A 13,706-nucleotide genomic window follows, 5' to 3' on the forward strand; every position below is an offset into this window, starting at 1 on the left:
ACACCCAGATCCCTCTGTACATCCACACTTCCCAATATGTCACCATTTCGATAATAGTCTGCCTTTCTGTGATTCACACCAGAGTGTATCGCTTCACATTCAGCCACATTGTACTGCATCTGCCATGTCTTTGCCCACTCACTCAACTTATCTCAATTATCCTGAAGCCTCCTTGTATCCTCCACAAAACTCACAACCCTGCCCAGTTTTGTGTACTGATTGATTGACTGATGTCACATGTACCGAGATACAGTGAAAAGTGTTGTTTTGCGTGCTCTACAGACAGATCATACATAGCAAAGTGCATCAGGTAGCAGAACAGAGTGCAGAATATGGTGTATAGAGAAGGTACAGAAAGAGAGATCAGAATTAACATTTGAGAAGTCGGTTCAAATTTCTGTTAACAGCAGGGAAGAGGCTGTTCTTGAATCTGTTTGTATGTGTATTCAAACTTTTATATCTCCTGCCCAACAGAAGAGGGTGGGAGAGAGTATAACCGGGGTGGGAAGGGTCTTTGATTATGTTGGTTGCTTTCCTGAGGCAGCAGGAAGTATAGATGGAGTCAATGGATGGGAGGCTAGTTTGTGTGATGGATTGGGCTGTGTTCATGACTCTCTATAGTTTCTTGTGATCTTGGGAAGAGCAGGTTGCTATGATGCATCCAGATAGGATTCTTTCTGTGGTGCACCTATAAAAATTGGTAAGAGTCTGTGTGGTCATGCCAAATTTCCTTAACCTCCTGAGGAAGTAGAGGTGTTGTTGTGCTTTCCTGACCATCGCATCGACATCACTCTCTCGACGTTCTCCACCTCAGCACCATTGAAGCAGACACCGACCCTCCGCTTCCTGAAGTCAATGACCACCTTCATTTTGCTGTCATTGATGATCCATGCCGCTAAGCACTCTACCTGTTTCCTGTACTCTGTCTCGTCGTTGTTTGAGATCCAACTTAAAACGATGGTGCCATGAACAAACTTGTAAATGGATTTAGGGCGGAATTTGGCCAAATAGTCGTAAAGAATACAGTACGGGACTCAGTATGCAGCCTTATGGGGCTCTGGTGTTGAGGATTATTGTGGAAGAGGTGTTGTTGCCTGTTCATACTGACTGCAGTCTATGGGTCAGAAAGTCAAGGATCAGTTACAGAGGGCGGAGCTGAGAACCAGGTCTCGGAGTTTCAACATGAGTTTGTTTGGAATTATGTTGTTGAAGGCGGAACTGTAGTCAATAACTCGGAGCCTGATGTAGGTGTCCTTGTTATCCAGCTGCTCCAGGGATGAGTGTAGGGCCACTGCTGTGGACCACGAGCATTGGTAGGTGAATTGCAAAGGATCAAAGCAATTTGGTAGGTTGGAGTTGGTGTGATGTCATCAGCAAACTTGGAAATGTTGCATTTGGTTCCCAAATCCAGGCATTGTTATATATTGGGAATAGCTGGGGGCCAAGCACTGATTTCTGGGGTATTCCAGTAGTCACTGCCTGTCTCTAGAAAAAGACCCATTTATTCCTACCCTCTCTTTCCTGTCTGTCATCAATTCTCAATTAATGCCGATATATTAGTCTCAATCCCATGTACTTTAACTTTTCCCACTAACCTCCTACTGGGACCTTATCAAAAATTTTCTGAAAATCCAAATACAGCCCATCCACTGGTTCTCCCTTATCTAATCTACTAGTTACATCCTTACAAAGTAGATTTGTTAAGCATGTTTGTGTTTCATAAATCTGCACTGCCTTTTGACCAATCCTAATAATGTTTTCCAAATCTGCTGTCATCTTTTATAATAGACTTATGCGTGTTCCCCATTACTGATGTGAGGCTAACTGGTCTGTAATTCTCTGTTTTTCTCTCTCTCTTTTTAAATAATTTGCCACCCTTCAATCTGTAGGAACTGCTCCAGAATCAATCTTTAGAATTTTGAAAGAGGACTAGTAATGTATCCAATATTTCCACTTCTTTTCATACTTTGGGATGTAGATTATCAGGTCCTTGTGACCTGTCAGCCCTTATACCCATTAATTTCCCCAGTACCATTTTTAAAATAATGCTGATTTCCTTCAATTACAATCTCTCACTAGACCCTTGATTCCCTAATATTCCTGGGAAAATATTTGTGCCCCCTTTTTGAAGGCAGAACCAAGATATATATTCAATTCTTCTGCCATTTCTTTGTTGACCATTATACTTTCACCAACTTCTGACTGTAAGGATTTTGTCTTCACTAATCTTTTTCTCTTCTCATGATTAAAAACTCAGTTTCCATGTTCCCTTCAAATTTACTCTCATAATCTATTTCTCCCCTCGATCAAACTTTTTGTCCTCTTTTGCTGAATTCTAAAATGCTCCCAGTCCACAGGTTTGCTGCTTTTTCTGGCAACTTTGTATGTCTCCTCTTCAGGGCTAATACTAACCTTAATTTCTTTTGGAAGCTGCATTGGAGACACCTTACCTCTATTATTTTTGTGCCAGACAGGAATGAATAACTGTTGTAATTCATGCACATGTTCCTAAATATCAAACATTACTTATCCACTGTTAACCCCTTTAGTAAGATTCATAATTAATCCTTGCCACTCCATGCCTCACACCTTCAGAGTTCCCTTTATTTAGATTCAGGACCCTAGTTTCAGATTCAGCAACTTCACGCTCTATGTAATGAAGAATTCTATCATATTATGATTGCTATCCCCCAAGGAACCCTGCACAACAAGATTGTTAATTAATCCTTTCTCACTGCACAGTACCCAGTCTAGAATAACCTGTTCTCTGGTTGGTTCCTCAACATATTGGTCTAAAGCTTCCTCCACAATATCATCACAAGTTTTCTTTGACTGCCACACAAAGACAAAGACAGTCTTCTTCCTTTTTTTTATATAAACAAAACCACAAATGCATCTAATGTTTGCTTACAGCAATAATCGGGTGCTTCGTATTGAATTTCTGCCTCTCTATGTTAACGCTACTAGGGAAAGAGAGAGAATCTGTGTATGTGTCCATGTGTGCATGTGTATCTGTGCACGTCTGCTTGTCTGTGTGTCTGTTCATAAGTGTATATCTATCCACTTATCTGTACATGTGGGTGTGTGTATCTGTCTATTTGTGTGTATCTGTTTATGTGTGTGTGCGCCTGTTTGTGTGTGTCTATATGTCTATCTGTGTGTGTGTGTGTGTGTGTGTATGTGTATCTGTCTGTGTGTGTGTATCTGTTTCTCCATGTGTGTCTGTGCATGTGTGTGTGTCTGTTGGTTTGTATATCTGTTTGCATCTGTACGTGTGTGCATGTGTATCTGTCTGTCTATGTGTGTCTGTTTCTCTTTGTGTGTGTATCTGTCTGTTTCTGTATGTGTGTGTTTGTGTGTATTTGTGGGTGTGTGCATGTGCGTGCGTGTATGTGTGTGTCTGTGTGTTTGTGTGCGAATGTCTGTTTGTGTGGCTGTGCGTGTGTGTGCGTGTGTCTGTTTGTATCCTGTGGGTGTGTGTGTGTCTGTCTCTTTGTGTGTGTGTGTGTCTGTCTGTCTGTGTGTGTTGGTTTGTATCTGTCTGTTTGTGTGCGTGTGAGGAACAGTAAGAAGTGACTAACTGTATAAAATCTCAGTACAATGCTCACACATTCACACTCTAAACCTTCTGAAGAGTACAGCTGGTCAACTGGAGACAGCAGAGAATGTCTTCAGGCTTTGAGAATGTGCAATTTGCCTCAGTGATAAGTGTGTAATCTATGTGCTGACACACCATCCCAGTGTTTTCATTACACTGACACGTGACAGTACCCGTGTTACACCGAGGCCTGAGGGGAGGGGACCACAGGCCAGCAACACCTCGCAGGTGACTGGGAGACGGCGGTGGGGGTGGGGGTGTAGGGAATGTTACGATCCCCAGATACAGCACCCAGAGCAGCTCTCACTTCTACCTACTCTGAACCCTCAATCCACTAAAACCCATGGCCACAGGAACCTGTTCGATAGTCTCCCAAGCTTGGTCACAAGCAAGCTGCTCTCCTCTCTAGAAAGGACGCCTGGTGGAGAAGAGAGAAGACAAGGGGATGTTATGGCTGATGGGGCCGCAGGAGAGACCCAAACAGACTTTCATAAGAAGAACAGTGTCACTGGCAACAGAAAAATAAATGAAATAAGTGAGGATAAATTGAAAGGAAACGGAGTACCGTGGAATCAAACCCCGCGCTGTCAGGTGCAGAGAGAGCGTGTCGAGTGTCTGATGACGGATTCAGCTTACCTATCATATGGTTGGCCACGTGAACCTGGATGTCCCACTCGCACTGAAAGATCATCTGACATTTGATGCACTGGTACGTTCTCTTCTTTGGATGGGAAAGGGAGCGGGAGGAAGAAAAGCAGAAATATCAAACTGGGGCTCGGTGTGGGAAATGATAAAGCATTGTTTCAGCAGTTGAAAAAAGAAATTGCAACAGCTATCACAAATCTGTCAATACAAACCAAGCAAGGCATGCCGCTTGGGAGAGACGAGATCAGCATTGAGAAGATTTTTATGGATGGAGCTGGCATAGAGGTGTTGGGCCCAATAGCCTGTGCTGGACATCCTATGTCACTAATCTCAAAAGACCAAGCTGCCTTCAAGTGTAAAATTTGTTTATAAGGAATCCATGATACTTGTCTAAACCCAACCCAAACATGGTGGATGGCACGGTGGCTCAGTGGTTAGCACTGCTGCCTCACAGCACCAGGGGACCCAGGTTTGATTACAGCTGCGGGTGACTGTCTGTATAGAGTTTGCACATTCTCCCTGTGTCTATGCAGGTTTCCTCCCACAGCCCAAAGACTTGCAGGTTAGATGGTTAGCCATGGCAAAAACCCCATGTGGAGTGGAATGATGGGATGGGCCTGGGTGGGATGCTCTTTGGTGGGCTGGCGCAGACATGATGGGTTGAATGGCCTCTTTCTGCACTGTAGGAATTCTACAACCAGTGACGTGAGCAGCAGGCCAGTTGGTAATATTCTCTAGGTTCAAGTCCCAATCTTATTGAAACAAGCTGGATGGGCCAAATGGCCTACTGCTGCTCCTATTTCTCATGTTCTCCTGCCGACTGCTGTTCAAGCCCTTGGTGAAACCTAATGTTACCAATGCACGCTGGGATCGGGACTCAGTCTCGTATGAAAGTAAAACAGGGCCTCGTCCTGGTGGTGAGGGATGGGGAGGATTTAAAATTGAAACATTACTTGGATGTCGGCAAGGCCGCTATTTATTGGCTGAGTCTAGTCATGCCAACAAGGATCATCATGATCTGCTGGTTGTGGGTTTGATCCAATTCCAGAGTGCAATTCAGATTTCTTTAAAGATTCTTTCATGGGATGTGAGCATTGCTTGCAAACATCAGCAGTTTCCCTTTAAATTCCACAATCTGCCATGGTTAGATTTGACCACATGTTCCCTGCAGCATTAACCAGGGTCTGTGGCTTGGTAACCATACCACTACCATCGGCTCCCCGCTTAAATCTACAATGTTGGTGTGGGACTGAACAAACAAACCAGGTATAGATAGCAGCTTTTCTGTGCCTGATACACTGGTTGGAATTTCAGCATTATGGTAAACTGCTAGTTTAGCAATAACCCCTCCCAAGACTTGAATTCAAATCTCACCATAGAAGCTGGGGGATCTTCAGTTCAAATCAATGCATTAAATGTGCATTAAAGTAGTCTTCACATTAGCAGAAATCATGAAATCTGAAGAAGGGTCTAGGCCCGAAACGTCAGCCTTCCTGCACCTCTGATGCTGCTTGGCCTGCTGTGTTCATCCAGCTCTACACCTTGTTATCATGAAATCACTGTTTTGTTTCACCTATTCTCATCAGAGATACCCTTCATAGGTGTAAATCCACCATCCTTTCCCAATCTGGCCTACATGTAACTCCAGACCCTAAGCAACGTGGCTGCCTCTTTAAAATGAGGTGCAAATGAAACAAGGGTGATGTGAGGAAAATCTTTCTCACTCAGTGAGTAGTTCGGGTCTGGAATGCACTGCCTGGAAATATGAAGGCAGGTTAAATTGAGGCATTCAAGAGGGGTTTTGGGTGGTTATTTGGGTAGAAATGGTGTGCAGGGAGATGGGGCAAAGGCAGGAGATTGGTACTAGGGGATAGAACCAGTGCAGACATGATGGGCTAAATGGCCCCCTTCTGTGCTGTCACAATTCTGTGATATTGTGAAGTGACCCAGCAGCCACTCGGTCATACCCACACCCTATGGAACACCAGACAAACTGTAGCAGTTCAAGAAGGCAGCTCATCACCACCTTCTCAAGGGTAGTAAGTACTGACCCGGCCACCCACATCCCAGGAAGGAAATTTTAAAAAGCTTTTAATTCTGGCTGAGATTTTTTTTTTGCCTCAGCTGAAATCAAGGCGTCATGATGCAATTTGAACCAAGGCTCCCTGGATTACTAGCCCAGTTCAGAGGAAGGGTCATGAAACGTTAGCTCTGATTTCTCTTCACAGATGCTGCCAGACCTGCTGAGCTTTTCCAGCAACTTCTGTTTTTGTTCCTGATTTACAGCATCCACAGTTCTTTCGGTTTTTTATTTACCCAGCCCAGCAACACAGTCTACACCAGTGCATTGCCCGTTCCATCTGAGAGAATGGTCATAATAATAATAACATTCTCTGGTGTTTGTACAGGCCCCATAGACATCAGCAGGAAGCTGTGGATTAACAACCAGTCAGTTGGCATCTGGGAAGAGGAAACAGTTGTAGTCATAGAGTCATGGACTCATACAGCACAGAAAGAGACCCTTCAGTCCAACCAGTCCATGCTGACCATAATCCCAAGCCAAACTAGTCACACTTACCTGCCCTTGGCCCATATCCCTCCAAACATTTCTTATTCATGTTCTTATCCAAATGTCTATTAAACGTTGTAACTGTACCCATGTCCACTTCTTTGGAAGTTCATTCCACACACGAACCACTCTCTGTGTAAAATAATTGCCCGTCGTGTCTTTTTTAAATCTTTCTCCTCTCACTTTTAAAATATGCCCACTAGCCTTGAAATCGCCCACCTTGGAGAAAAGACACCAGTCAATCACCTTATCTATACCACTCATGATTTTATAAACCTCTATAAGGTCAGCCCTCAACCTCCTAAGCTCTAGGGAACAAAGTCCCAGCCTATCCAGCCTCTCCTTATAACTCAAACCCTCCATTCCCTGCAACATCCTGGTAAATCTCTTCTGAACCCTCTCCAGTTTAATCATATCCTTCCTATAACAGGGGGACCAGAACTGTGCACAGTATTCCAGAAGTGTCGCCTACATTCTGTATGACCTCAACATGGCACCCCAACTCCAATATTCAAAGATATGAGCAATGAAGGCAAGTGTGCTAAACGACTTCTTAACCACCCTGTCTACCTGGGCTGACTATGATGTTGTGTATATGTTATCTGACTCTTTTATAATCACCTTCCATTCCAAAGAAACATATAAAATAGGAACAGGAGTAGGCCATTCAGCCTTTCGAGCCTGCTCTGCCATTTAATATGACCATTGCTGATCACCCAACTCCGACTCTGTTCCCACTTTCTCTCCCATACCCCTTTGATCCCTTTAGCCCTAAGAACTATATCTAACTTCTTCCTGAAAACATTCAATGTTTTGGCTTCAACCGCTTTCTGTGACAGAGAATTCCACAGGCTCCCCACTCTCTGGGTGAAGACATTTCTCCTCATCTCAGTCTTAAATGGCCCACTCTGTATCCATAAGACTGTGACCCCCCCCGCCGGTTCTCAACTCCCTCGTCATCGGGAACATCCTTCCTGTGTTTACCCTGTCTAGTCCTGTTAGAAACGTACAGATTTCTATAAAACCCTTCCTTATCCTTCTAAACTCCAGTGAGTATAATCCTGACTGATCCAGTCCCTCTTCAAACATCATTCCTGCCATCCCAAGAATCAGTCTGGGCTAAACCTTTGTTGCACTCCTTCCATTGCCAGATTCCACTGTATCTGAAACCGAAAAGGATTTTATTTTTAAAAATTATTAGTCTAACTTTCCTCAGGCAAGGCATAGAGGAAAGCTTGTTAAGATTCAGAGGAACACAGTCCCTCCACCACAAAATTGTTAAAAATGTAACGTCTCACACTGGTGTGTTTTCAGTCGAATTCTACAAAATGGATCTTGCTCTGCGCACCCAGTTTCCATTTGGTGCAATCCAGCACATTTTGCACAGAACTCGCTCGTAAAGTCAGACAGGAAGATATTCACGGCTTGGCACCTGAGCAAACATTAACTGTGCCTCAGTGCCAGACATCTCTTTGCACATTACAGAGAGGTTTCTGTCCTGCTTACACAACCTGTTTATCACCTCGCCACTAAACTTATCACCAGAAACTCAACTTGGCAAGTCTGACGGAATTCAAAATTAAACATTCCATTCCTATTTCTCCCTCACCTTCCCCCCTCTCACCCACCACCCACCAAACCCACCCCATACAAAACTAACCTCCCCAACCCCCACCAGGCTCCCAGGGTAAATGAGCAATGAGACACGGAATCCAGACTGAACAAAACAACAGTCTCTTCTCAGTCAGACCCACTGCCCTACTCACCAACCCCTCAACCCAAAACACACACACACACACACTCACACACACACACACACACACACACACACTTCAGACTATCCGTCCCTCCCTCTCACATTGGATCACCTCTCATGTTCCAGACCTGGCACCAACAACTTGGATTTACCTAGCACAGTTTAGCTAGTTCTGGTCGCCCTTTTATAGGAAGGATGTTGTTAAACTTGAGAGAGTGCACAGAAAAGATTTACAAGGACGTTGCTGGGTCTGGAGGGTTTCAGCGAGAAGGAGAGGCTGAGGGGTGATCTTATAGAGGTTTAATAAATGTTGAGGAGCATGGATAGGGTGAACAGCCAAGGTCATTTCCCCAGGTAAGTTCTGAGGAAGGGTCACTCAACCTGAAACAATAACTTTGATTTCTCTCCACTGATGCTCCCAGACCTGTGGAGCTTTTCCAGCAATTTCTGTCTATGATTCTGATTTATAGCATCTGCAGTTCTTTTTGTTTTGGTTTTTCCTAAGATGGGGAAGTCCAAAACTAGAGGGGCTTAGGTTTAAGGTGAGAAGGGTAAGATTTAAAAGGGACCTGAGGGGTAACTTTTACATACAGGGGGTGATGCATGTATGGAATGAGCTGCCAGAGGAAGTGTTGCAGTCTGGTACAATTACAACATTTAAGAGGCATCTGGATGGGTATATGAATAGGAAGGGTTTAGAGGGAAATGGGCCAAATGCTGGCAAATGGGACTAGGTCAGATTGGGATGTGTGGTTGGGATGGGCGAGTTAGACTGAATGGGCTGTTTCCATGCTGTATAACTCTGTGACTCTAGCACTGATGGAACTTTGACACTGTGCGACATTACAACAATGTAATTGAAGCTGCTGTCAAGGTGGGTTCTAAACGGTGTCTCAAAGTATGAGTTTAAGAGCAGGAATCTCTTCAAGGTTCAAGGCACAGCTGCCAATAGAGGGACAATGGAAATTGGGGAAAGTTATGAGGGCTGGAATGCAGCCGGGCCAATGTTCCAGAGGCCTGCGACTTTGGAATTGTACCAAAGCCTGTCAGATTCTGGCTGGGTCTTGACAGGGCAGATGCTGGGGGAGAATGTTTCCCCCTTGTGGGAAATTCTACACCCAGGGGGCACAGTTTACAAATTCGGGATCCTCCAGTTACATCAAAGATGGGGAGGAATTTCATCTCTCAGGGGACCATTAGTGCCTGAGTTCTCTTGTCCAGAGAGTAGTGGAGGCTGGGATGCTCAATGTCATCAAGGCTGAGTTAGACAGAGATTGACAAGGAGGTGAAGGACTCCTGGTGTCAGCTGGGAAATTATAGGAAAGCCCATTGTCTGCAAGCAACAACAGCATGACATGTACATTGTATTGGTACAGGTCATCTTCTATTTAGGAGTGATCTACTCATCGATTATTTACAGTACAAGAGGAGGCTATTCAGTCCATCATGTCTATACCGTTCAACGAAGAGCTGAATGCAATAATCCCATATTCCAGCTCTTCGCCCATTGCCCTGGAGGATAGGGTAAGCGAGTGACTATCTGAATATGGATAACTCCCCGGGCTGTGAGCACATTTTGTCTGGAGTTCGTTTGCGAGTCGATTTGTACGCAAGTCACGGCATCATAACAAAGCAGTACGTAGTTACGGGAAATATTTATATGCTGGGGCTTTAAAATTACAACCATTTGTAGGATCGTGTTCGTCAGTAGGACATTTATAAATCGGGAACCCCCCGTTAATTTTAAATGTTATGACAGTTTCTCACTGAACCCGCCCTCTCAGACAGTGAGTTCCAGACTCTCACCACCCTCTGAGTAAAAAAAATTCTCCTCAACTCTCCTCATAGCATCCTAACTCTTCCCTTAAATCTATATGCCCCTCCCCCCCACCCCCATAGGTTATTCTTCCCTCTATTAATGGAGAAAGTGCCTTTCTTTCCACCCTATCTATATCCTTCATACTCTAATACAACTCTTGCCGTGCCAAGGAAAATAACACCAGCCCTATTCAACCTTTCCGTTTTTGCTCAGACCTTCCAGCCCAAGCAGTGTCTCCTGTGCACCCTCTCTTATGTAATTGCATCCTTCCTATAATGTCATCAGAACTGCACATCCAGTTGAGGCCCAGCCAGTATTTTATACAGTTCCAAGTAACCTCCTTGTTGTTGTATTCTGTTGCTTGGCTTATAAGGACAAGTACCCCACATGGCTTCTTAACCACCTTAACCTACTATCTTCAGGGAGATCTGTGGACATACACACCAAGATCTCCCCAAGGTCCTACCCATTCCCCTTGCCTTGTTAATCTTCCCCCCAAGTGCAGCATCTCACTTTTTCCAAGTGAACTTCGATTTGTGACTGTCATCAAAACAAAAGACTGTCACTGAGATGGGCCTGTGCTTGTGAACATCTCCTGGAGGTAATTTGAAACCCTGCCAGGGTTTTACCAAACCCCACTTTTACACTTCAGCCTCCTGTTGGAGCTGCCCAGTATTTTATAGAATTCTTTCCAGTAGGTGAGAGATGGAGGTACAAGAAACTTGAAACGCAGTGAATAGAGTCATAGAGTCATTCAGCACTGAAAGATACCTTTCAGACCAACTTGTCCATGTTGACCAGACATCCCAATCTGACCTAGTCCCATTGGGCTAGGGACTGACAAGTGGCAAGTGACATTCGTGCCACACAAGTGCCAGGCTATGATCATCACCAATAAGAGACAATCTAACCACCACCCCTTGACATTCAATGATGTTACCATCACTGAATCCCCCACTATCAACATCCTGGGGGTTGCCATTGACCAGAAACTAAGCTGGACACACCACATTAACAGAGTGGCTACAAGAGCAGGCCAGAAGCGAGGAATCCTGCAGCGAGGAACTCACCTCCTGACTCCCCAAAGCCTGTCCACCATCTACAAGGCACAAGTCAGGAGTGTGATGGAATACTCCCCACTTGCCTGGATGGGTGCAGCCCCAACAACACTCAAGAAGCTTGACACCATCCAGGACAAAGCAGCCGCTTGATTGGCACCACATCCAAAAGCATTCACTCCCTCCACCACCGACGCTCAGTAGCAGCAGTGTGTACTATCTACAAGATGCACTGCAGAAATTCATCAAAGATCCTCAGACAGCACCTTCCAAACCCACAACCACGTCCATCTAGAAGGACAAGGGCAGCAGATACATGGGAACACCACCCCCTGCAAGTTCCCCTCTGAGCCACTCACCATCCTGACTTGGAAATATATCGCCGTTCCTTCACCGTCGCTGGGTCAAAATCCTGGAATTCCCTCCCTAAGGGCATTGTGGTTCAACCTACAGCAGGTGGACTGCAGTGGTTCAAGAAGGCAGCTCACCCCCACCTTCTCAAGGGGGCAACTAGGAACGGGCAATAAATGCTGGGCCCAGCCAATGACGCTCACATCCCACAAATGAATAGAAAAAATGATTTGCCAGCATTTGGTCCACATCCTCTAAACGCTTCCTATTGAATGACAGAAGAGGCTAAGGCTCGTTTCTGTAGGAAACAGGTCCAGTTGTGAGCTACTTGCGGTCTTTAACACTATGAAAGGTTCGATGGGGTTAATGGGAACATAGGGGCACAAGAGGAGAAGTAGGCCATTCAGCTCCTGAAGCCTATCCTATCATTCTCAATTGTGGTTCATCATCTACCTCAATGTCATATCCGCCCACTATCTCCCAAGTCCCTTTGATGCCTTTAGAATCCAGAAATCTAATGAAGACTGATGCTTTCTGACTCAGCCTTCTAGGGCAGAGAATTTCAAAGATTCACCTCCCTCTGAGTGAGGAAATTCCTCCCCATCTCAGTCATTCAAATGTAAAAACAAGGAACAAGAGTAGGCCACTCAGTCCCACCAGCCTGGCCCACGATTCAATCAGATCATGGCTAATCTGATTTTAACCTCAACTCCAAATTCCTTCATATCCGGATAATTTTTTGTCCCTTGGGAATCAAGAATCTATCTCCCTTTGCTGCTGAAATATTTAAAGATTCTGCATCACTGCCTTTTGAGGAAGCGAAAGGCAGAGGAAGCGAATACTAAATCCTCACAGCCCTCTGACAGGAAAAAATGTTTCCTCATCTCTGTTTTAAACAAGCAAATCCTTATTTTTAATCAGTGACCCCTAGTTCTAGATTCTACCAGAACAGGAAACATCCTCTCCACATCCCAAGAGAGTTGGGGGAGGGGGATTTCAGGAAATACTGCCACAGGGAGTGGGCGGAGAGTGGGGGACTCACTCCCACAGGGACTGGGGAGGGGGGAATGTGGGGCTCACTCCCACACGGAGTGGGGGAGAATGTGAGACTCACTCCCACAGGGAGTGATTGATGTTTTTAAGAGAAGCTGAATAAAACATGAAGCCAAAAGGTGTAGGATGCATTGATGAGGAGGCCTGGCTTCAGGATCCACCTGCTCTAGAGAGTTATTGTAACATCTTTGCAGAGGGTGATGAAAAACCATTGATATTAATGAAGTAGGAGGTGACTCAGGTGGCACGTGAAGGCCAGTATAATGCAGATGAGCCAAATGGCCTGCTTTGGGTAACTGCTTCCTGATTTCTGAAGGTTGGCTCTGACAATCCGCCTTGTTATTTGGGTGTGATTAATATTCATTGCTCTGTTCACACAATCTCTGAACTGTTATGGAACGAAAGGAGGCCATTTGGCCCATTGTGCCTGCATTGGCTCTATCCCCCAGTGCCAATCTCCTGACTTTTCCCCTCTCACTGCACATCATTTCCATCCAAATAACCATCCAATGCCCCTCTCGAATGCCTCAACTGAACCTGCCTCCACCATATTTGCAGGCAGCGCATTCCAGACCCTAACAACTCGCTGGGTGACAAAGATTTCTCTCCATCGCCTTTGCTTACATTACTTTAAATCTGTGTCCCTCTCGTTCTTGTTCCTTTTACGAGCGGGAGCAGCTTCTCCCTACGACTATCCAGCCCACTCATGATTTTGAAACCGTCTATCTGATCTCCTCTCCAGCCTTCCCCTCTCCAAGGAGAACTGTCCCAGGATAAACTGTTAAATTAAATTAAACACAGTCAGACTCTCAGTAAGCGAACTGACTCAAATATGAATACCCAAGAACCTTGCCCAC

General features: G+C 45.0%; 1 protein-coding gene across 1 annotated transcript in view; it reads right to left on the reverse strand.

Annotated features, from left to right (window-relative positions):
• Positions 1-13,706, reverse strand: part of LOC109914324 (zinc finger protein 521-like) — a 264,019-nt gene that overhangs the window by 227,111 nt on the left and 23,202 nt on the right. The window contains exon 2 of the mRNA XM_048596231.1: positions 4,235-4,319. Coding sequence (XP_048452188.1) covers positions 4,235-4,319 — 85 coding nt within the window. The remainder of the gene's footprint in view (positions 1-4,234; positions 4,320-13,706) is intronic.

Source organism: Rhincodon typus, chromosome 4, assembly GCF_021869965.1.
Source record: "Rhincodon typus isolate 14 chromosome 4, sRhiTyp1.1, whole genome shotgun sequence".
Classification (NCBI taxonomy): Eukaryota; Metazoa; Chordata; class Chondrichthyes; order Orectolobiformes; family Rhincodontidae; genus Rhincodon; species Rhincodon typus.